The sequence below is a fragment of the Apus apus genome, chromosome 7 (genome assembly GCF_020740795.1).
Source record: "Apus apus isolate bApuApu2 chromosome 7, bApuApu2.pri.cur, whole genome shotgun sequence".
In the NCBI taxonomy this organism is placed as follows: Eukaryota; Metazoa; Chordata; class Aves; order Apodiformes; family Apodidae; genus Apus; species Apus apus.
The window spans coordinates 3,706,572-3,732,058 of NC_067288.1; the positions used below are offsets into that span (position 1 = coordinate 3,706,572).

The following is a 25,487-nucleotide window of genomic DNA, read 5'->3' on the forward strand; positions in this document are numbered from 1 at the left end:
AAACTGTTATTATTTGGTTTTGTTATTTTAATTCCACTCCACAAATCATTCCCTCTTTTCCTTAATGGTTTCTGTTGTCCTCAGGATGCAGATTGTTTTCTTTCTATTTTGATATTTGAGCTGCTCAGACAGGCTGCTTGATATGTGTGCCTCTTTTCCTTTCCAGGGACTATGTAAGATAATGTTTGTTTCAGTATCTGTGATAATGTATTTTCCTTCTCCCCCCAAGACACAGTAGACACCATTATGGATCTTTGTCAGTCAGGTAGGTGACAGCCAATCCAGATGCTGTTTTCCCCCCAGTTTTGTTGTCCTTCATCCAGACCACAGGCCAGTATCTGGCACAGCTGTAGATTTCAGTAGATAGAGTTTACACTGGGCTCTCTAAGGTGAGCAGTTCTCTTACTTAGCTGGTGCAGAACAGTACAGAGTGTGGGAGGAAAAGAAAGGGCTCCCACAGAGTCTATTTAGATTTGCTAACATTTCACTGCTATGTGCTGTGGCCTTCTTGGGAATATCACACCAGATTTGAACAGGGACAAGACTATGGGGTGGGCACTAGTGCTGCTCATCAAGAGGTCCCAGTTTCCACCCTTACATGTGTGCCTGCATTCATGTTTTGTTCCCCATCGAGACACCCTTAACATGTCTCCTAAATCCCACCCCAGAAACCCAGGAAATATTTTTTCAGAATCTGAAGTGTGTTGCAAAGCTGAGCTGTTGAAGGTACCAGTTTTTGCATCCAAACATTTTTATTTAAATTATCCTTTTTTTTTTTTTTTTTGTAATGAGCTGCCAGTTCCTAAATGGTGCCTTAACTCTGGGATCGTATTTAAGGTTCAGAGACATCCCTCAGATCTTTACATCAGGATTCTTTTTGTGTGTCCATAGCAGTAATTCTTACTGCTCAGGGGCAAAATCCTGCCTCAGTGAGCAAGAGGTACTGAAGCTTGGAGCAGCCTTCTGGCCTGTGGAGAGGAACAAGGAGGAGCTGTCGACCCCCGATGCATCCAAGAGTCAGTTGCTTCTGTGAATATCCCAACAAGCAGAGCAAAGGATTGCTCTTTAGAGAATGCCTCAATTCACAGCCCTCATGCAGACAGTAAGAAGATTGGTTTTGAAAGCCGTGGCTCAAGGCTGTTGCTTAATAATGAGGATAATAAATATTGATATTATACTAATGTGTTCCAAAGTCATAAGCCTCTAAACATGCTACATTGCGGGAACAAGTTAGCACGCATCAGCTGATCTGCGTGAATTGTCTGTGTGCAATCTCTGCAGCAAACACAAGGTAATGTGAATTAGCAGGGACAGTCCAAGATCATTAGGAACTAACGAGGACATCAACGTCTCCAGGTCATGTGCAGCAGCTCCTTGTGCCTGCTTCTGTGTTGGCACATTTGTCCAGGCAATTTGTATTGCTGTGTGTAGGGTCAAGCGTTACAAGAGGCTTTAGAGGCTGATGCATGAGGACATGAAAAAAGGGCAGCTATTCCAAATTTTGAATGGCCACGCACCTCACGCAGAGGGGGTGTGGAAGAGTTCAGGGATGTGCATCTGTTTCATCTCTGCCTCATGTTTGCAGAGCTGGACGATTGGTTCCTCCACCTCAAAGTGAATGCATCAGTCTAAAAACAGCTGATGTTGTCCTCACTAAATGCCACAGACAGTTTCCTCAGAACACTCTGCAAAAAGAAATTCTGAGAGCCAGTACTTGAAAGCCAAAAATTATTGTCTTCTATGATATTCTTTCAGCCTCCTCTGGGTATTAATCTGCTTTGCATGTTAGGTCTTGTCTTTCAGACTGTAAAGTCCTTTTGGAATCAAGACTGAAATGTCTCTTAAGTGACTTTTGCTGTCATTTATGTTGCTTGCTATGCACCTTCTGAACTGGGCCCTAATTCAATTACTTTTTTTTTTTTTTTATGCCAGCACAATGCAAGTGTCTAACACAAAAAGAATTACCTGTCTCTAAATGAAAAATCTTTGATATTTACCTGGATCATCTTGCAAGGCTTGAGTGATCAACTGAATCCCTAGTTAAGCACAGTATCTTCTTTGAACACCCCTGGTCATGGACTGGGAGAGTTCTTGAACATAACTGGTATCCAGCAGTTGTTTGATGATGGAGTTCCACAGCAAGTGAGCTTTGCAGAGTTCCCTTTATATTTCCCTTGTCAGGCTTGGTAGCTTTTGTGCAGTTTTCAGTGTGCTGTGTCTTGCTTGTGTTCTCTCTGATGTATCTTCTTACAGCTGTTCCCCCCTGTCTAGTTGTTTTGATAAATGTGGAAAAGCTATCACTGGAAATTTCAATATTTTTTTTTCTTAAAGTGATACCTAGTGGAATTTGCATAATGTATTTTAGTCAGAACACGAACTTGGGCTTTGGGACTTAAAACAGATCAAGGGTTTTGAATTTGCTTTAACCTAAGCTTCTTACGTAGGCATTTAGTTAAATTTTTATGACACTCTGTGAATTCTCCCAAGTGAGCAAAATGAGAGAGAATTCTTACTCCAGGATAAAACATTCACATTTTTATTTATTTTTTTACAAGGCTTGCTATTCATTAGGCAACACCCATCTGAGAGATGCTGTTCAGACATTTCTTCTTGTTCCTTTTTCTAAATGTCCTAGCACTTTCTATCTTTCTGCTTTTTATTACTATCTCTAATTTTGTCAGCTGGTATGTATTTTCACCGAGGTAGAAGAAACCATAACTAAATACTGGCTGCACCCAAGAAGATCTCTTTCTCATTAGTGCTGCCACATGAGCACTCTGAAAAGACCCTAAAGAGAGAATGAGACAAAAAGAGTCTCTTCTGTCTTAATGAAGTTGAGAATGCCATGTTACTGAACATATCTGCTGTCCTGATGTGTCACAAATTGCCTGGGAACATACTGAATTTTTGTATTTGTTGAAATGTTGATTTATTTTTAAAGGGCTCTAAAAGTGAATTAGATACTCCCTTTTCAATAGGCTTAATGCAGTAGTTTATTTGGAATGAACATACTTGAATTAGCAGCCCACCTGAATATTCCCACTTGATGAGCATTCGCATAATGATTATGTTTTAATTATAGGTATGTAGATGTTGGGTTTAATTAATTATTTTTTTCCCATATATTCACATAGGAGGAGTCCAAACCATCAGAGTCAAACAAACACCTTCATTATTTATGTGCTGTGGTAGGTGATCAGCAACTTGCAATGGAAATAGTTAAGGAAAATGTAGCAGAGTATCTGTGGTATCTATCTGGTATCTACAAGCTAAAACTTTTGGTGTACTCTCTTTGTAAGAAACAAGCTCTGCAGTTCCTGGTGTCCATGAAACAAATATTAAATCTGTGTTTACCTCTGTAGTAAGCCATTCAACTGGTGGTTACATCTGTGAACAACATCTTCAAAAACTAGCTGCCAACAGCAAACCCAGAAGTGCTCCAACTCGTCCAAGCTTAGATATGAGCCCATTATTTCTTTAAGTGCATTTGCAAAAGAAATACTAAGTCACAAAGGTTCAAGTGCCACAGGTTTCAATTCTGTATTTCTTTTGTAGTTACTCCATCAGACTATTTGGCTTTTGGACAGAGTAGAATATAGTGCTGAAGGAGGCCTTGAAATCCTTTAGTCCTTTCTAGTCCACTGCCACATGCCCAGTAGCATCTCTTCTGTCTGTCCTCTAAAGAAAAACACTTGTCGATGCTGTTCTTAAAATTCTTCAGTGACAAAGATAATTTTTTTCCCAATTCCTTCCTCAAGATACTCTTTATTTTGCCCCCCCCCAGGATTCAGTTATTTATCTGGGGGTAATTACTTTAGTATAAAGTCTATTTAAATAAAAATAATTGCCCAGAGACCCATGAAGGTACTTACTTATTTTGCACATCTTATTTGCACTTCCCTCTTGCCTCCCATGTAGGGTCTGTCACACTCTGGTAGTGCCTCATCTCAAATTAGTGCTGTAAACTCTTTGGGGCAGAAATGCTGCTTGGGCTGCATTTGCTGCATCCTGGGAAGCAGCCACTAGGTGCTACCACGTTTGAAATGTGTCATAACCTGTCCAGGCAGATGGATTTCTGAAATGGTGTAGATAAAAGGTAAATATTTAGATTTGTTTGTCTAGTGGTGACTATTGCTGCATGAGTGCTGAAACATTTAAAACAGATTTTGCTTTAAAAAAAGTGCTGTAGTCTATGTAGTTCATGGATCCTTCCTTCAGACAAGAGGCTAATTGCAGGATTGTTTAATCGTGCAGCTACTGCTCTGACCAGCAGCAATTACAGTGTTCTCCTGGGGAGTGCCAAGGTAGCTATAAAAGGGGGTGAAAATATTTGGGTGGGGTTTTCTTTTGTTTGAGCTGGGGACCTTTTAATCCAAGTGCACCTGAGAGGCAATCTTTGGGAACACTTGGTTCTGGGTAGGTAATTTGTTGTAGTGAACTGGGTTTGTATTTTTCCAATGCCTGTAATTAAGCTAGACTTGAGAGGCAGAATGAGTTGGTTCTTTCTGATGAATCATATTTTGTCCCCTCTAGTTTCAGACCAAGGTACCATCACACCAAGGTGTGTGCAGACAAAACAAAAGTCCCAATCCCTGGAATCTTACTGTATCTTTTATTTTCCTAACCAGTAGATATAGATACCAGCAGCCTGCCCCCTTCCTAGTAAAGACAGCACAAAGATATGAAATAAAGATACTTTGTAGAATTACTTTGAGGACAGATTTTTTAAATTTTGTTTCTTACACAACAAAATCTGTGGCTTGGGAAATCATTTTTTTCAGTACCATGATTTTTTTTTTCTTCAGTGGATGGTAAATGTGGCCTTGCATGAATCCAAATCTTGATTGCACATCAGAGCTAAGGATGTTGTAGCAGGTAGTTGCTGAGTGCTAAGCCACGTGTTACCAGAACTGTTAAAAGTCACAACTGATAAAATTGTGACTTTTGTTATTGATTGTGACGATTGGTTGATTATTCTGAACTACTTACAGTCAGAGTTGATAAAAGGCTGGTATGCAGAATGTGACCAGCCTGAGAACTGTGTTATAGAAATGTAGGACCTGCCAGGCTGGAGTAGATGGTCTGACCCATTGGTCACTGGGACAGGGACCAGTACCAGCCCCTTATGAGAACTGATATGAGTTACACTTGCCTACATGTTTACCCCTATTTTGCATCTCCAGGTAGACTTTTGAGATTGTTTTAGTCACCTCCTGGATTTCATAAGCAAGAACTCAGGTCTGGAGATGTTCCTGCCAGTCCTGGGAGGAGGTGGCCTGGCCTCAAAGGTGCCACAGTCTTGACTCAAGTTGCACTGGGACTGTGTTTGGTTGCATTTACCCTTTGCCAAGTCACGGACACCCCTGTCATCTTTGTTTCTGTGACCTTCTTTGCAAGTTCAGTAACATCATTCTTTTCGCTGTAACCCCTGAGGATGTTTCATTGTTCGTGATTGTTTTTCCTGCCCTTTGCCAATCCATTTCTAAAACAGAAAAATTGAGACAGAGTAGCAAGCACTGTCCTGCAAGGCTGGGGGGTTTGTTTCATATCTGCTTCTCCTGCCCTGAGAAAAACTTCTTCACAGCACCGAAGTAGTACTCCCACAGCAGCAAGGTTTTGGATTTCAAGGGGCCAGAGCACACAGCAATAGGAAATTCACATCCTGGAAATTCAGACCTCCTGGCTGGAGGTCATTGAAGCCTCTGTGGCCAAGATGGTTGCCTTCAAAGGAGGGCAGTCATCACCACTACTCATATTTGTAAGTGGCACCTGCCTTACACAAACCTGCCTTCTGGCCAACAAAACCAGCTGTTGTTGCAGAGAGTGGTGAAATACAAAGATGTGAGGAGAGACCTGCCTTCAATGTATCTGTGGGCAGTCCCCTCTTCAGAGGCACCTGCCATTACTGAGTAATTGCCTCAGCTAACTTGTCACTATTTCCAGGTAGTGCATAAATAGTTACTTGCATAAATATTTATTCACATGAATATTACTCCATATCACCAAAATATGAGGTGATAAATGAAGTGTCTCATAAAGATGTTTACAACTTATTTGTATGACGGATTATATTTTTAAGGTTGAAAAGGGGAAGATCAGTCTGTTGGGTTTTTTTGGGTTTTTTTGCTTTTTTTTTTCCTTCCCAGTAATTGAGAGTGGATGAAAAGGGTTTCAGATTGTTCATCTGTAGGAACAATGTAATTTATCTGTAGTCTTGGTCCCTGAGAGTGAGCAATGCAGAAAGCACTCGTAATTGAATACGAAGCCGATGCGAGGTGCATTGATTTTTACAGCAGGTGAAGATGATGCAGGAGTAGCCTCTAGCATTACTTGCAGAGCAGGGGAGGGAACTGTCTAATTTTTTGCCTGGTGGTGACAGTATAGATTTTTTTACACGACTCAGCAAAAAACCCTGTTCTGCAGACATCGTAGCAGGTTGCTCTAGGTTTTGTTTTCCAGTTAACGTATCTCGACAATTTTACTATATCTAGGTCTTCTTTCTGTTTCCTGGAGACTGAGCATGGTTTTTTATTTGCTCTTGTTTTTTTGAAAGGAGAAGGAAGGGAAAGGTAGTTTTATTTTTAGTTTCTTGTGGGTATCTTGTGGATGTTTTGTTTTCCTTATTTGGTACACTTCTGTGATGATCTGAGAACAGAGAAACTCATTCTGCTGATGGGATCTGTGGTTTATTTGCAGAGAAGCTGAATTGCTGCTGGGTGGATGTAGGGGGAAGAAGGAAGGTGAGGAGAGCCAGGCATGTTCCTTGTAGCTTTTCAACTCCATTTGGTTTAAACTTAAACTTTTTTGAAACTGCCCCTCCTGCAGAACCTATTGTTGAAAATAGTGGGGAATTCAGGCTTCTGTTTTCATTTATGACTCAGCAGAGTTAACAGAGTGTGTTAAATTACTGAAGCAGCTTTGATGTGATTTCCTGTGTGTGAGAAGTGGAGAAAGCCAAACCTACTACGTTAGGCATTACTGTGGGATGTAAAATACAAGGTGCTCCCTTTAGTCCCCAGTTCCAAGTGACTATATCGCTCCTGTTTGCTTCCCTTACTTTTACAGTGAGAACAGCAGAAGGGATCATTTAAATCCTACATCCTACAGCTCTCTCTGGGAGAGCAGCACTTACAGGTGCTGCAGGAAATAAGTTTCCCTTCGCAGAGGCAGGGGGAGGAGGTTGGCAGTATAAAAGAGCTCATCTTCAAATAAACCAGCAACCTCTGCAAAGGCTCCTGAGGTGGTGCCACTGACAGTTATTCAAAAGCCTTGGTCTAACACTGGCTCTGCTCCAAGTGCTTTGTTCTCTAAAGGTGCCCTGACGGGGACTTACCCTCCAGCACGGGAACAGGCAATGCCTCCTTAGCTGGAAGAGAAAGTGCCTGGTGCTGCTCCTCAGCCAAAGGAGAAATGTCCCTGCAAGTGGTGTTGCTCTGGGGCAGTTACGGAGAGCTCTGACAGCTGGTGATTTGCTTGGTTGGTGTGAGCAGGACTTGTGCATTGTCCTCGTGGTGGGCAGTGGGTGGCTGTGCCCTGCCCATTTCCCAGCTTGCTGTACATTGTGTGGTAGCCTTGGTTTGTCCAGTTCAGGAGGCTGTTCTCCCTCTTAACAGCTCTTTCCCCATCGCTGGTTACAAGCAGAGTGAGAGGCTGAATGGTAGCACTCTGTTTTGTTTTTTTTTAAAAGAGAAATACCTACAGTGTGAGACACCAGGACTGCAGGGTCCAGATTTCTTAGCCTCTTGCTCAGTATGCTCCATTTTGTTGTTCTCCAGGCATCCACGGGAGACACATATTGTGACTCTGGTGAAATCAAAATCGGGTATGCAAAGACATCACAAGTAACGTTATCCCCGATGAAGGCTTTTTCTCCTTTTTATCTTCAGTTATTTTGAGGAGAACACTGCTCTCGTAGCACCAGCTGGCTTGTCTATCTCTGTAAACCTTTTTTTGTTGTTGTTGTTGGTTTTTTTTGCTGCTGTGAATCAGGATACACAGGGAAATTTTCAGTAGCAGAGGGGAGCCGGCAGTTGGGCGTCTGTTAATAGCCTGAAAGTAACTAATGAGGATGTGCAGTCGGAGCGATTGATTGAGGAGCTGCAGTCCTGTGTGCTGCTTTTTCACTTGCTCCTGCAAGCTGTGGGAAGGGAGGGGGAACGGAGGGACCCAGCTTTCTCCTAAGTGGAAGTAGCACGGATCCCCAGGGCCAGGTGGCCAGAAATGGAAGTTTAAGCTGCATCTGTCTCTTGAAAGGAAAACGGCAGGAGTCAAAATGTCACTGTCTGGAGTCACGGCTCACTCCTTTTCTTTAAGATTCAGAAGATAACAATGGACTTTCTCCTAGGAAGTGATTTTTTTCCCTCCCTGTGTTGGGGGATGTTTTGTGAAGCTGGATTCCTTTAAGTCTGGCAATTGAGCTGGAGATGGGCAGCAGTTGTGATAAAGGTATCTGTATGTATATGTGTGTGGATCTAGCTGTATATAAAAATACACATCTGTAAAGTGTATGTGTGTTTGTGTAGAGATTTTTAATAGTCTGTATACTTTAATATACCTTTATTCTGGTATTTATACTAGAAAAAGATAGAGGTGCATCTTGTATGAGTATTTATGCTTGTCAGATCAGCCTGCATGGATTTAAGATGCCAAAGTCGTATCTCAGTAAGGTCATATTGCCAGAATGAGAAGTTGACCTATTTTATTATTTATTTATTTTTAATCTGCAGAAATATATGTCATATTATCTGGGCAGTTATGAGTCTTCTGCTGGTTGCATGGCTTGAGCAAGTAGTGTGATCATATAAGACTGAACTTTGACCTCTGTCAAATTGTGTTCAGCTGTGACTAAAATTGAGCCTCCCTCTGTCTTAGTTTTAGCTCTTCATCACTGCATTGCTTCTGTTTAAAAAGAAATAAAAATTTGAAGTTCTCTGAATACTATCTCAGAAACTGTAACAGAATGCTAAATATGTTTGAGTATTGATCTTTGCCATCATTTTTTATTTTAATTGGCTGTTACCTATAATAAAATCAGCTTCACAACCTTGAATCTGCCCGTGGAAATGCCACTGTGATGTACTAGTTAAATAAGGTATAGAAAAAAACAGGTGAATGTAATTCAGCAGTTTAGTAATGCACTCGAAACTTTGCGGAGGTGTCTGTCCTACAGAGCATAAAACCTGACTATTCCCCACCCCCCAGCACCCATTCATCTTTTTTTTTTTTTTCCCCCTCTTCCATAGAGGTCCCAGCAGAGAGATCTCCTCGCAGACGGAGCATCTCCGGGACCAGCACCTCTGAGAAAACCAACTCCATGGATGCTTCGAATACTTCTCCTTTCAAAGTGCCAGTAAGTGTCTCTCTCCTCCAAAGGAGGTTTTATTTCCTCATTGAGTCAGAGGAGAGCCTTAAAATATCACAGTGTATAACTAAGCTCTGCAAAAAAGAATATTTAGTTAATATTTCTGTAGAGCAGGAGGTACTGCTATCAACTGTCATGTATTGTCAAGAGATTTCTGGTAGATCTGTAACTTGCTTATTTTCATTGCCTTAATCTGAAGTTGCAGACAGTGGAACATCAGTGTTAATGTGGGCAGCAACCTAGATAAATACTTTTGAAGTCATCACCAGGGATTGCATTGCATATTCAATTTTGAGGAGGAAAAAAAGTTCCTGTAGGTTGGTGGTAGCATGTTGGTTTTCCCTCATGTCGTTTTTCCCCACATATTTTTCATATGTGAAGTACATAGAAAATTGAAATGGCTTTAGATTTTATTTGGAAGCTGATGAAATTTCTGCAGGTGTGTTCATTGTTCTTTAGCACTTCAGTTTTTGTCACGAGTCCGGGTGGCTGTGAGTCTGCAAGAGACATTTTCAGTTAAGAGTCCAAATTTTCTTGCTTGTGTCAGTCTTTGGTCAGGGTATCCAAGAGCACAAGGGCCTTTCTATTATTAGACTGAGGGCTAATGCTTCAAGTTAAAATGAGGTGCTCAGTAATTTTTTTAACAGTATTTGTTTGTGGTTTATCATATTTAACTTGAGCATTGCAAATGTTTTTCGTACCCTTCTTTATTTTTTGCAAGTACTCTGCCTACTTTAAAATCATGAGAAGAATTGTCTAGTGAATATTGGGGATGTTTTATATTCCTTATGGACATGAGTATCATCTCTGTACCTTAGTGTGTATGTTCTTGCTTTGCCTTAGATAGCACTCATCCCTTTTAAGCACACTTCCTAGCTCACTTTAGATCCAAAACTGTGTGAAACTTGTTTTTTGATTAAATCCTGCATTATGTACTTTTTAAAATAATATTAAAAAAAAAAAAAAGCTAAGGATTTAATGATAGGTATTTAAATTATAAAAATTCTGAGGTTGGTCAGAGTGTATAGAATGTTTCAGGCATCCTGGAGACTCACGATTTATCGGACTTAAGAGACCAAGGAAGCAGTGTACAGACTGGGTATCCACACTTGGTCACTTTTCTGTCACAGAATAATATAGATTGGAGGGAACCTCTGGCAGTCTCCGATCTATCCCCCTCATCAAAGCTAGACCAACTTAGATCAGGTTGCTCAGGAAGGGCATTTCCCAATCAGGTGTTGAAAACCTCCAAGGATGCAGAGTGCACTGCCTTGCTGGACAGCACGTTCTGATGTTTGACTAAGAGTATTTGTTTTGTAGAGGCTTTCTTGTCAGAACAGGATTTGAACTTCTAATGCCTCTTGAAAGACCATGAATGACATTTTCTTCTAGTTCAAAAAACATCTGAAGTAGCAGTTAAAGCAGAATACATTGCTTAGCCTGGAAAACAGAAAGCTCAGAGCAAATAATCTTGGCAAAATACCTGATAGAAGGGAATAAAGATGATGGACCCAGGCTCCTCAGGCAAGAGGCAGTGAGCACAAACTGAAATATAAGAAATTCCATTGAAATGCAAGAAAACCCATTTATCCACTGTGAGATTGACCAAACACTGGAACAGGTTTTCTGGAGAGGTTGTGGAGTCCCCAGCCTTGGAGATACATTCAAAAACAAACTGGATACACAGTCCTAAGCATCTTGCTCTGGTTTATCCTGCATTGATCAGGGGGGCTGGACTAGACAATCTGCAGAGGTGCCTTCCCATCTCAGCTGTTCTGTGATTCTATAAATTATCCTATATCACTCCAATGACCTGTTTGATGGTAGTTGGAGAAAAAAGGGTCTTGGTCTAGTTGCATGTGAAGTTGCCACAAGAATATTTTCTCATGTCAAGTTCTGAGATTTTCATGCTGAGCCCATGGGCCACAGAGTTCCAGGATGATTTTTGAACTCCAAAAGCCTTCCCAAGTCCTACCTATTCTCATCTTCATTGCCTTCATCTATAAGTAATCGCCCTAGCCTTGAGATGTATGTGTTGTTGTAAGTCTGATTGCAAGCAATCAGAAGTGTTTGATTATTATCTGTATTGGGTTTTTTCTCCTTTTTTCTTTGTTCATGGTGGTGCCATTTTTTAAATGTTGATAGTATCTTTTAAGTAATGCTTTAATGTTTCTCTAATAGTTCTCTAGTACTTCTTAGCTCCTGCTCCCTTTCAAAACAAGAACCTTGCAGAATGTTTCTCATTTCCCCTGGCAGTATATTGGGCTTTTAGGACTCTGGCAAACAGGCTCAGGAAGCAGTACAGGGCTGCCTTGCTTGGGCACAAACCAGCAAAAAACCTAGAAGCTATTTGTGCCACATGTAGCTGGTATTATGCTCCTTTGTCTGTTTGGCCACCTGTGTACCCAGGAGCATAATGCACCCTCCTGCCTTTGTCACAGGGACAAGGCTTCTGGCTTGTAGGTTTTGCTCTGAATAACCCAATTCTGTGCTGTTACTCCTTAGCAGGTTGCAGCACAGGTGGGGTCTGAGATCACCCTGTTTTACAACGTGCCAACTTCTGATCTGTTTAAAAGGGCAAGCTGCAATTAGAAGTCAAGATTGCTTAAGAATACAGATGAACTCAAGCCAAAACTACTGAAATAAAATACCCTGTTAACTTTGTGGATTGGCACACATCTGATAGGTGGGTGATAAGACAGGGAGGAATCGTGCTTCTTCCTTTCATCTGTATTAAGAATTTCCCAGCTCTCAGAAGTAAGTAAGATGACTTGGGTGCCTGTGGAAGTCTTGTATCAGTGGTCTGAGTAGAGCTTCAAGAGGAGGATGTAAGGGAGCCTGGGCTGGCTTTAAATTTGTGCATCATCTTGATTTGACAGGGATGTATTATGTATATAAAGCAGATGAATAATAGGAGAACTTGTGGTTTTGTTTTTCCCAAACATTGACACCTCCAGGAGAGGTTGCAGGGCTCTAGGCAGCTGCAGTGTAGTGCTGTCTCAGTTATTCTTTCTGTGGACCTGACTCTGTGCCATACCTCTGCTACTCACTGCTTGGATTTCTAACAGAAAGCAGCTTAAGGCAGGGGACAGCTTAACCTTCTTCCATACTGATGGAAAATTATGCTGAGACTTTCATAATAAGTTGCTTTTACAGCTTTTTAAGTTTGCCTCTCAGTAGAGCTATTTAAAAGCTGTCTTCTCAATAGGACAGTGGCTTCCAGCATGTTCTGTGCAGGTTTTTTTTTTTTCCTTTGGAACACCAGGCAGTGGCACTTACTCAGAAAAAAGGCATCTGTTTTTTTAATACTGCTAATTGGAATTTGTTTGGCATCTGGAATTTTGATTCATAACAGCGTAATGGCCTTTAAGTGAACATTTCCTTGACGAGACATTTTTTTAAGTAGTCATTTCAGTGACAGTGGTCAACGAAGGATTTCATTTAAGGGGCTGTTTTGCAGAGTTCAGGAAATTTGCCTTCCTACCTCCTGAATGTGTGCTGGTGGAAAAGACTTATGTTTAAATTTACTGTTGTGTGACAAGTAGAATTTCAGTAGTTACATCTTTCTCAAGACTAACCACTGAACGGGGCCAGGATGTGGAACATGTTTGTTCTGGTTATCTCTCACCAAGGAGAATAAAGTGCATTCTGCTAATGCTGACATGGCACAGAGAGAGATAAGAGCTCTTGGTGCTTGTCCTTTTATCTCTCCCATTCTCCCAAACATTGTTGTCTGCAGGTAAAACATCAAGTTTCCCTCTAGGTTTGGTTGTTGTCATCGCAGTTGGACCATCTGCGTATCTGGGAGGAATACTGAGGTAGAATGGAAGGGCACAAAAGGTAGGAAAATTGAGGTGGGGAAGCGTGTGTGTCTTCTCACATAGAGACAGATGTGTCCCGTTTTATAAATACGCACCTATAGGAAAAGCCATCTTTTCAATAATGCATATTATTTGACTGAAGAAACAGGGAGGCAGACGGAACTGGCTAGAAGTGGGCACGGTGACGCACGGATGGGCGAGAAACCAGCTTTTCCCTTCCCACACACACCATGTCCTGGCAGAGCGTCTCCGTCGCAGCGCATCCCGTTCCCCAGCACGGTGGCAACCTACCATGTTCCCTCGTTGCTGTGCCCTTAGAGTCAAGGGGCCAGGATGAATAGGAGATTATCAAAATCCTCAGAGCTCCTGCAGTGGCAGGGCAGCGAGGAATTGCTAAATCCTTCTTCAGACTCGTGTTGTGCCCTCTGATTTTTGCTTCTTTGTGGTAGGCTTGTTTGTGAGTTGGTGTTGCAAGTAATATATGATTCATCCATGTCTGCTGGCTATTAGGAAAAAAAAAGACAAGAAAGAGGCAAAGAAACAAGTGGAAATGAGATAGGAAAGCCAGAGCCCAGTCTTTGAAGTAAATAAAATTATTTTTATAGGAACTTTGTGTGAATATGATGGGAAGACTGATACTTACAGATTGCCTTCCTTGGTTTGTTTCTAGTCAAGAGTATAATTGGATCTATAGAAATACTGTCTGCCTCTTTGCTCTTTAAGAGCACTGCTAAATGGAACAGAAGACAATGCAGCCAGCCTAAGTGAAGGTCAAAGCTTGATGAGATCTCGTGGCTGCCCAGCCTCATCTTTTATGCAGTCAGCAAGATTGTTGCTTCTCCGGAGCACTGCTCTGCTGCCGTTGTGCTGCCAGGTTAGAACAAGGCTGATCTTTTCTGCCCATGTGACCTGGTGGCACACAAGTACATATTTTTAATTCTGTGTCAGCACCATTGCAGCGATGGAATTTTTGATCCATATTAACCTGAGGCACCGTGGCATCCTTCATGAGAAGCTGTCTGTGTTCAAATCTACCCTCCCTACTGTAAGATTAACATTTTTAATTCCACTTTACCCGTTTTTCTTACAGTAACACTGCTTAATTTTTTTTTAATCATTTGCCTGTGATGTGGTGGCTTAGGTATGCAGGCTGTTATTCCGTGGATTTTCTGTTATAAATGGGTGCCACCAAGTTCTCATCTGTGTCTTTATTCTGGGGTAATACTGTTGATAGGCTCTCTAACCTTCACAGTATCTTCCTGCCAAAGCAGATTTGTTGCCTCCAACTTGGGCATTGAGGCAGATGATGGGTGTATCCAGCCTGTGACAGCAGAAACATTTTATCTCACGTTTGGTGTAAACCTGACTTTATCTCATTCCCCTGGAATTAATGTAGGGGGATCTATGAAGGTATAAAGCTTTAAATACAGGTCACATTCCAGCTGTCCTTGGTTTAATAGTATTTAAACATGTAGCGACTGATTTTCTTCACCTCCAAATCATGGCTTACTGAAGTTATGTGGAGTTTAATTAATGCATCCCCTGCAAATCAGTCCTTCTGGCCCCTTTATCACTTTTCTTGCTCTTCTGTTTTTAATTCCCTTCAATTGATTGCCCAAGCTGTGGTACTAAAGTTCACAGGAATGTGTGTTATCAGTTTCTAATTGCTCACAACCCTTTGTGTTATTTCTCTGTCCTTGCTGGCCCTTGCTTCACCTCCTAATTTAATATAGCTCAGTGTAATTAATGTGCTGTTTAACTTTTCTTCCAAATCATTAACAACGATGTTAAACAGAAGCAATCATGCCACTATCCCCACCACATCCCACCGGACCCTTTCTCCTACCTTGATACCTCACCACTTGTCATAATTACTCTTTTTAGATATTTCTGCAGCCAGCTCTCAGGTTTACGTTACTAGCTTTGACAAACCTCCCTTCCATTCATTTTCCTAATTATTATGTATGTCGTATTATCACAAGGTTCAAAGTGTTGGGCTGCCTCCTGGCCATCTGCCAGGGTACCAAGGAGCCAGGAGCAGGGAAATCATTGCCCCTTTCTTGATGTGAGGGAAAGACAGGCATGCAGCCCCTTGGATCATGGTGAGGTAGGCTCGAGGCCATCACTTCTCCACGTTCTTCACCAGCTGCAGCAGACTTGTTGACAAACTGTTCTTTGATTAAACACTCTGATGGACTCAGGTGACCTGTTTCTTATGATATTTATTGTGTGTCAACATTGTTTTTGAGCTCTCTAGACAGACTTCTGACCTCTATTTTGTAATTCCTGGACCGGGGCTTTTATGGATGCTCTTTTCTTATGATAGTGCCTGATGGGGACAGCTCCCACCAAGGAGCCAGGCTCTGCTCCCAGTTCTGTCCATGCAAAACACCTTGCCTGAACTGGGACCTGAAAAGCTGGTGTCACTCTTCCCAGCTCTTTTTTCCTCATGGATTTTTAAGTATGTTTCCCAATGATTTGGAAATAGGATCCCTTTAGTACTTTTGACTGCATATCACACTGAATACATGCAATCTTATGATCCATTTTATTTATAGATCCAAGATCAGTGTATCCGTGTTGTGGTATCCTCTCCATTTCCTCATGTTTTTGGGGGTGTTTTATTACTGCTCTTAAACATTCCGCATCCCTCCTGTGGCAGCAGAATATTTTTCGTTGGGAAGTTGAAATTGTTATCTGGCCAAATCTGCAGTGCTGTCCCATCAGGGGAAAAATACCTTCCTGATCCTTGCTGTTGATCAGCTTGTGTCCTGGAGCATGACAATTGCTCACTCTTGTTATTTTTAAACCTGACTAATGCAGCTACATATGTTGTTCTTCCTTATATAAACACATAATCCTTTTTTAATCTAGCTGGGGAAAAAAAAAAATTGTCTATGTAATATCTTGTGGTAGAGAATTTTACAGCCTGATTTATACATAGCATTAGAAAAGGTCTCCTGACAATCACTTAAATGTGCTGCCTCTCACATTAAATCGTCCCTTGGTTTTCTTATGTAACCGTGTGCATGAGGAGCTTAGTTAATTTCCATTCTATTTGTTTTATACATTTATAATCCCTTCTTGCTTTTGTTTCTAAAAGAAGTAGTTGGTCTTTAAAACATATCATTTGTAAATCCCTCTCTTGTCTGCCCTTAATCAGTTTATACTTCTGGTGTTTAGCTTTGTTCTGGTTTTCTTGCAGAGATGAGAAGATCAGAAGAGAGTGGTACATTAGTGTGAAAGCTACAGCAGCTTTACCTAATACCACTTCACTTTTATTGTGCTTTATCCTTTGTTTATACGTTCAAGCATGTTTCTTATTGTTCTCTACCTGTGCACAAACCACATCTTCAGTGACATAGTGCCAGGCTTTTTGAGTTGATGGTGTAATTTGACAGTTGTAATTCACTGTCTTATTCTTTATATTACCACTGAGCTATGTACGTAATTGTTTTCATCTGCTTTTCTTCTGTGTGAGTGGCTGAGAGCCTTTTCAAAGGCTAATATTTTAATAATGAGTGTTACTGTGATCATAAGCAACGTTCTCCACCTCCTTGCTAGTTATATTGTGGGTTTTCTTGTTCTACAGGGGATAGTAAACTTCATCATGGCTGCTTCTAATCCCTGGAATATCTTGCTAGTTGTATGTTTCTGTTTTATGACCTGGCTATCTTCCCCTGCTTCTTTTTTTTTTCTTGATAGCTGCTCGTAAGCAACTGAAGAAATTAAATTCTTTGCATACTAACAACACACAGTAGTTGGGAGGCAGTTCTGCTGTCATCCATAGTCACTTGAGTGTTCTCTTTGCACCATCCAGTCCTTCTCAGAGAGGACGAGTCTCACCGCTCTGTAAATGAAGTTACCCCACCTGCTGTTATTAATAATGCATTAGTGCTCCTCATCAAGAATTATAAATGTTTGAGATGCACTGCAAGCCTCCAGAAGGCAATGTCTGTGTGTTCCCAGAAATACCTAAAGTAGGTAACAGTGCTGCAAACCACAGCACTGGATATAAGGTGAACCTTTGTCGTTGCCCATCTTATCCTGGTTTTTCTGTTTTGAAACTTCCACTAATACTGTGGCATTTATATTCATTGTTGTAGCTATAGTTTTATCAGTTCATGGCTGAATTAACCTTTCACTATCAAAACAACAAAGACAATCATTATTTATTATGCATGGGCTGTTCTCTCCAAGTGAAGAATCAGTGGGTCCATAGGGAGCAACAGTCAGAGTCGAGGAGCTCATACTCGGGCTGTCTTTGAATTTGTTGGGCAGTTCATGGGCTGTTCTACTCAGATTAAGGACAGGCAGTTGTCATCTGGGGCACAGAGTGAGCATTTCCTCAGAGCTGCCCTGAGCAACCACCATCCCTGAGGTAAACATACCTGGAGGTCAGAGTTTCTGTGCCTTCCCCTGGAGGCTATGGAAGGAAGTTACAAAAGCCTGCTGAATTTATCTGAATTTCTCCTATGGCAACTTCATCTTGGCACAGTGGGATGAGCTGCTTAACTTCCCAATGAGATGAATAGAATTCTCAGTGGGACTGAATTATTTTTAGATGTTGTAACACTGGGATTTTTCACGCCAGTGATTGATGCTTTTGGCTGAGATGATGAACCTGCTCTGAACCTATTCCACATGCCTGACTGTGTGTGCTGCACCCTCTCCCCACCATCTCTCCATTCCATCCCTGTTCCCCTAAACCAGTGGTTCTGAGAGGAATTTGTTCTGAGTTTTTTCCTATTAGGTGTGGACCATCAAGTCTGTCTATTGAGAGACTGAGGCACAATTATTCTATGTTATTGTCTCACTGGACTCCTCATAAAATAGTACATTTACATGGTACTGATCTTTTCAGATTGCATCCTAGCTAATTTATCCTACCACATATTTAGAACTTTATTAAGAACGTAGTCTCATAATTCCTGGCAGTTTAGCTAATTTATTCTACCACATATTTAGAACTTTATTAAGAACATAGTCTCATGATTCCTGGCAGTTTAGATAATAAAGTTACATCTTTTTGTGTTAGGGTGTTTAAGGAGCAAAATTCCCACTATTTAAAAAAAAATATATATATGTTCCATGATGTAAGTTAGACAATTTGTTACATTGAGGTACAAGAACCAAACAGCTCTGTATTTTGTGTTGGTAAGAAAAGAAGCAAGAGTGGGTTTGTCTTTTTAATGGTATAAGCTACAGTTATTAGCATTAGCAGGGACTTCTTCTCTAAAGAATGAAAAGGAAATAAAACTTTCAGTTAGATGGTATTTTTGCAGATAGAAGTGTATTTTTCATCACTATGTCTTTTTTATACCTGCATTCAGTATTTAAAAGTATTTCCTTTGGCAAATGGAAATCAAAAGGCTCTGGCACATGTGAATTTTTCATGCTGCTCCCAGGTTGTCCATCTGTAAGCACTGGCCCAGTGTGAACTGCCAGCAAGGTACAGAGAGCAAATACTGCAAAGATTTTCAAGTCTTTTGAGAATGACCATTAAGTACACTGAATAATTTTTTATCCTTAAAAGTATGTTCTTACCCTAATTTATGTGTGTGTGTGTGTAGTCAGCCCTGGATAGCCTTATTCAACCCCAGATAGCATATTTATTTCATTAGGGAATAGATTATGTTCAGTTAAACCAAGAACATGTTGCACTGATTTTAAAGCGATGCCAATTTAAAATTATACATGCACACAAAAATGAATATTCACAGTCCATCTCTGCGTGGGATTTGGAATGACTCAATATGAATGCTTTGGACCCCTGCTGAATTGGGTCAGCTTCGTCTTATTTGCCCTTAAGGGGAGAGAAACATGATATTTTATGTTTGCAATTTGAGCAGCCTGAAAGGTACTGGAATGAAGCCAGCGTCCACCAGATCTGAATCCCTGTAGTTGGGTTTGTTACCTTTTATGCTGAGAGGTCAGAATACATGAAAGTGCCTTTGAAAGTGCTGTACATCCTCTACTTGAATTCCAGCAATGGCCCCAAGAGAAGTCCAAGAGCATCTATTGATTACAGGGTTTTTTCAAAGGCACTTTTTCAATACCAGGACCAAGAAAAGTGCAGGAACACAGCTAGAGTTTGAATGGCACACACAGCTAAAACCATTTCTTCCCTTTTGGCAGTGCCTTTTCCCCCAGCATGCTATGTAAATTTGTGGAGGGTCGTTTTGCAGTATCTAGGTATCAAGTCTTTATGATTTTATTTCCTATTTCAGGAGAACATAGCAGCTTTCACCCCCGAGGAGCTTGCTGGCTGGCAAGCATCAGAAATTAAAAGGGCAGACTTAAATGTAGCGCTGCCTTCAGGTGCAGAAAACAGATTGCCTCTTCCTTTGTCCCCTGCAGCACCTCTCCTACAGGGCATCCCAGTTTCTCTGTGCTGCCTGTGGCAGGCCCTGGTGTGTGTGAGCAGGTTGTCTCCTACACCGGGATTTGGGAGAGGATGATCTACGTGTGTTGTCAAGATCTTCCAGCCAGCATCAGGTGTGGGATAAGCTTTCAGTAATACCTGGCCACCCAAATCTCAGTGGAAGAGAGGAGACAGGCCATCTTGCTGTATTTGCTGAAGATGTCATGTGTGTGGCCTGGGTGGATTTGGGGGATATTTTTACAGATGAAAATTGAGCAGGAGTCACTTGGTTGTTCATCAAAAGAAGCAGAGTGAGAACAAGTGCCAGGAGGCAGAACCCACCTACTAGTGTGTGTGGAGAGGGGAACTGTGCTGTGTCAAGGAAGAGTGAATGGTATGGAAGAAGAGGGACAAACTGAATGCAAAGGGACCAGGAATAACAGAATGAGGAAGGGTGGAGGGGGATGGAGGATGTGCTTGCTTAAGGGGAGGAGGACAGGTTTGGTTTCGAAAGGAGCACTGAAAGTATGGGAAGGTAAAGGCAAATATGATACTGGAAAATGGGTTTAGAGATGCTTGCAATGTGTGTCTTGAACCTGACCAAATGCAGGCTTTGCTGTATGGAAGCAAAACCTTTTCCAACAACTAAGTGGCATCCTCTGGTGAGAAGAGGGTGGTAGCCCCTCCCTTGGAGTACTGTGGAATCATAGAGCAGCCCAGGTTGGAAGGGACCTCGTAAGATCACTTGGTCCAACCTTTTGTGGGAAAGGGAGCCAAGATGAAATGATGTAGCACTCTGTCCAGTCGTAGATAAATCTCATCATCTTCCTGAAGAGGTGAAAGAGATGTGAGATTTTTCAGACTAAAATATTAAAGTCACCTGTTGCTGTGATAGCCTAGTTTTTATGAGTTTGAGAGGTGAACAAGTCACTTCGGCCTGGCTGAGTCACCTGGAGCCAGTAAAACACTTTTGCTTTGTCAGGGTTCTGCACAGGAAAGAGCAGGAGACCTTGCTTGCCTCCAATTTGCTGATTTCTGTATTACAGGAGGCAGCTGTGGGCAACATCTGTCACCTGTCCCAAACACAGCATGTGGAGTTTTGCCTTGCAAATGTGTTCAGAATTAGCTGGACTTGACATCTAACCTAGCAAAACAGGGATGATGGGAGAGAGAACTGGCCCCAGCTGGCTATCACCATCACTGGACATTTACTGAAGTTAGGGCTGTGGATCTGCTGGTTCAATCCACGCCAAAAGAATGCTCACCTTGAGCAAATTCTGCCAACCTATCTGAAACATTCTTGGAAAGATTGAAACATTCTTGGAAACCTGGTTTCTCTGGCCTGTGGTTACATCTCCCACCAGCTGTTTTGTGAGGGAGCAGCATAGATTCAGCCAGTAAAGTGTTGCTTAATCCTATTGTATTAAGAACCTCTATATTTGCTTTGATCATGCCAAAGAACACGTGTGTATGTCTGCGAGGCCTGGAAACATTTTGACACAATATGGTTTATTTAAAATGCAGATTATGAGCAAAGTGATTTAAAGGGCTAAAGGGGAAAATCAAACGTGCAGGTGTTGAATTATTTCTGTCATTTCCCCACACAGACAGATGCACACACCCCTTTGGATATCAGCAGTACTCATGTTTCACTACTGGTAACACAGCAGTAGCTGCTGATGATTTGAGAAGATTTTGAGGACAGGCTGAAGGCTTGTTTATCTGGGGAAAAATGAGGCAAAGGGGTGATACAGGGAAGCCTGCTGCAGTGCAGAGGGGAATTACAAAGGTGGTGGAGCCAAACTTTTCCCTGCAGTGGCAGAGGACCTAATGAGACAGCACCTGCAGTTTGCTGTTTGGGAGTTTTTTGTTGAACACAAGGAAAAGTTTTCTCACTGGAAGGGTAAAGCAGCACTGGACTGAGTTGTCCAGAGAGGTGGTAAAATCTCATCAACAGAGGTTTTCAAGACTTAGCTAGACAAAGGCAGAGTTAGGCTGCCCTAATGTTGGCAGAACACCCACCTCGAGCAGGAGGCAGTCTAGATGATCCCCAGATGCTCCCTCAGACTAATACTATCTTTGGTCTGTGTCTGTTTGGTGAACAATTGTAGTTCAGAAGACAGATTACTTGAAGTTTTATTCTTTTTAGATCACAGGGAGATTTTTGAGCTGAGCTTTGCTTCAAAGTAATACTAGAACTGTGTCTAAAGTGGCTAGTATGGCAAGTCTTTTGAAATTTTCTGTTCTGGCTAGTGGGACTATTGAAATTACAAATTATCTTAAGACTTGCCTGCTGTATGTAAATTTTTAAAGGCAAGCCTGGGTGCAATAGAAGTTCATCATAAAGGACATCTTGTAGTCTTAATCTAAGCAATCATTTAAAACATGGCATGTAAAGGGGAGCTAGCAACAAATACAGATATCTAAGGCTATGCCTTATTGAGTTATAATTGTGGGGCTTGGGGTCTCTTGTATTGTTGGAATTCATTGAAGTGCACCTGTAATGTGAGTAGTGCTAATTATTGCAATTTGAAGCTCTCTCACACTGGAGCTGTCACTGACAGTCTAGCCCTGCCTTTCTTCCTGCTCAGAGGAATCCCAACGCAGCACGTCCTGCAGGCATCGTCAGCGGGAATCACTGCTGAGTTAGGACTCTGTGACAGTGCACTGATTGATTTATTACTGGCACCCCTTTCCCTGTCTCACTTCTGCAACTTCTCATTTTAGGGCTTCTTCAGTAAACGTCTGAAAGGGTCCATCAAGCGGACAAAGAGCCAGTCAAAGCTGGACAGGAACACGAGTTTCCGCCTCCCGTCTCTCCGCAGTGCTGATGACAGGTAAGGGTCAGGGCAGCTCCCAAGCCAATCTCTCCTCATCCAGAGGCTCTTCACAAGCTCTACATGAAGCAGTCTATGCACTCAGAGAATGAGATTTATTGTTAAACTGGCAGACGGGTGTGTTTTGGGCTGACTCTAGGATGTTAGAAGTTATTTAGTATCTAATGTTCTGCTGATACAGGACTGCAAACTTCTACGGCTCTTAATAGCTGATGAAAAGTTCAGGTTAAGCATGTGGACTCAGATAGCTTTTTCTGCATCTGTTTAAGCTGCAGACTATAAATTTCATGATGCAAAGCCATTGGATTGACCAGCTTTAGTAAAAACTTGCCTCGATGCACGCAATGCTTATCCACAGATGAGTGCAGTGGCCAACAGAAGGGATTATGCTGGTGCAGGCAGATCAGTTCAGCTAGCACGGGCAAAGCTCAGAGGCAGACTGTGCAGTTCAGGCACGTTAAGAATACTTGCTAATGTCAGACAATTCTATAGTTACTGCAGTGTTAAATAGCAGGTGGTCTCTTTTTCAGAAAACTGTAAAACTCGGTAACTTTTGACCTTCTTAGTGCTCCATTTGGTGTATTCTTGCTTGGTTGGTTTTTGACTGGTGATTCAGGCTGGGAATGAGTAGTAGATGAGGCAAGTAAAAGCTTTTATGCACAGGTTTTCTAACTATTTGTAAGGTCTCTTGATTGTTTTTATTAAACACTACTCTGTGTTACATTCCACAGTAGCCCAGCAGGAGAACTAGATTGAGTGAAAAATAGGTTGCCCTGTACTTGAGGCTACAGCAGGCCTCTGTGATTTTACATTCTTTAGTGCTTTTTCCCTTCTCCTTTAGCTGATTTGAATTCATTAGTTGTATCTGTCATGCTGTGCTGCTTCAAGCAGTGGTGCTATCTTCTCCATCTGAAAGGCAGCACCATAAAACCATGGCAATAGCAAGGCTTCAGATGTTTGAGGTCTTGTTAAGTCCTCCAGTTAAAGACAAGACTGCTACTTACCAAATGTGACTATCCATGTGAATTATGTTGCTCCTATAGTTGTAGTAATGTCCACCCAATCTGCTTCGAGCATCAAGTTTTGTTGTAAATCAGGGAATTACAACATTGCTATAAAAAGCAACTCAGTGAGCAAAACAGGTAAAAATAATGCCATCTTGTGATAAAGTACCTGTTACTTTGCCTGTTTGTAACCAGCTTTGTTTGAAGTTCTGTAATGCAGAAAATTTCTCTTTGCTGTAAATAATGTATCTGTTTTTCCTTAACTTGGTACTCATGGTGAATGAGGACTGATGATACTTCCTTTTGCAGCGTAAGGGAAATGCTGCCATTCTGGGAAAAACCAATAAATTCAGCTATAATTAATCCCTACAATTTTGGTTTAAGACAGGATATCACAGCAAAGCTGCCTTCTCTTTAAAAGCAGATCCCTCTCTCTTCTCTGCCAGCGTGAGCATGAATTTTCAAACAGACCTGCATGAAGTGTGGATTCTCTCTGATTGCTTGCAAAGCATAAAATCCAATGCACAGGAGATGGCATTAGGCACAGCTGTCTGTCAGTCCTCTCAAGTCTCCTTGGCATGGATTTAAAAAGGAGGATCCAGGAGCAAGTGAACTGAGAAGTTCCAGTGGTAGAGTCCACACAGCGGTTTGGGGAACAGGACCCTGGAAAGCCAGTGACGTGCAGGATGTTAGACAGGGACAAGCTGGTGGTTGCTCTTTAATTTCCATCAGGTCACCCTCCTTGTTTGGCCTTCTACACTAGCCTTTAGCAGTGCATCTTGTGTCTGCAGGCCAGAAGATGGGACAGTATTTTGGGGGTTTTATGACTTGATACAGTAACCTGCTACTGATGGCACAGAGCATTTGTGATAATCAGTCTGTGTGATCTTCCTCCTTTCAGAGGTATGTGTGCTGAAGTGAACAGAGAGCACACTTTGGAAGCCAGGGAGATAATATGGGAGTAGCCAAGCTAGGTGGAAAGGCAGCTGAGCTGAAGTTTATTTTGAGATAAATCTTTGCACAAAGGAGTTTTACCATTCAAAAGCATGAGTCTCACCTGCAGCTGGTTGCAGCCTCGTGCTGCAGGTGAGAGTCACAAATTGCCCAACGTTGTAGTTACCCTTGGTTGAAAAGATGGAAGGTTTCATGGAGTTCTCCTTGCATTTGTGGTCTAATCAGACACTGCACTAATTCAATATACCAACTTGGAAAGTTTATGGTTAGAGCTCTTACATTTCCAATGGTATTTTATAAATGAAATCATAAAGGAAATTCAGTTCCACTGTAAGGTGAATTTGCCAATAATTTCTTCCTTTCCCCCATGTTTCACTTCATATCTAAGCATGCCTGGAAAATGCAGTTGGTGGGAAGAACAGCAGGAAAAACAACTCAGAAACCATGTCAGGATGAAGAACAGATTAGTATACTGGGAGGGATGAGCAGGGGGAAAGAGGAGGCTAAAACCATTGATTTGTGTTTAGAGTTGTGCTATTGCTGTTGATTTTTCAATGGGACAAATTAGGGACAACTGCTTCTGTGTGAAAGAAGGTAGCACAAAGCTGCTGACTCTTCATTTGTGAGAGGGAATTGCCCTTCTCTCACCTTCAGCTCTCCCAGCTTTCTGTATTAGTCTCAAACTGTTGCAGTACAAACTCCTCTGTCCTACCCCAGTGAGTCAGCCCTTTCCCATTTTAAGCAGGTAATGCCAGGTGATGTCATGGTGTTATACAGGTTTTCAGGGCCAGGTTGGCTGATAGCATCTACCTTTTCTTGCTCTGACAAATGCAAGAGCCCTGCCTTCAAAGAAAATATTATATAGCTTTATAAATTAAAACCCTGCAAGGATTAGAAAGAAATAGAGGCTGCTGTCAGTGTTGTTTTTTCTCGTGCTTTGGAAGTGTTTGGGTCCTGTTAAGAAACCAGAGATGTCTATAAATAAATACCTATAAAATTCTGCATTAAGAAAGATTAGTTCTCATGGTGCACATCAAGATTTGGAATCCTGTAACACTGTGTGCCATTGCAGATGGTGACATAGGATGTATGCTGTGTGTTCAGAGCTGATTTAAAATAGAAAGGATTCAGGAATACTGTAGGGAA

The 25,487-nt window shown here is 41.6% G+C and overlaps 1 protein-coding gene across 7 annotated transcripts in view; it reads left to right on the forward strand.

Moving 5' to 3' along the window:
* RASAL2 (RAS protein activator like 2) overlaps positions 1 to 25,487 on the forward strand; it is a 146,764-nt gene that overhangs the window by 82,686 nt on the left and 38,591 nt on the right. For 6 of the 7 annotated variants that reach the window (XM_051625032.1, XM_051625030.1, XM_051625033.1 and 3 more), the window contains 2 exons: positions 9,243 to 9,349; positions 22,274 to 22,383. In XM_051625032.1, the coding sequence (XP_051480992.1) occupies positions 9,243 to 9,349; positions 22,274 to 22,383 (217 nt within the window). Of the gene's footprint in view, positions 1 to 7,549; positions 8,446 to 9,242; positions 9,350 to 22,273; positions 22,384 to 25,487 lie in introns of those variants that run through there. The other variant, XM_051625035.1, reaches the window with a different exon arrangement.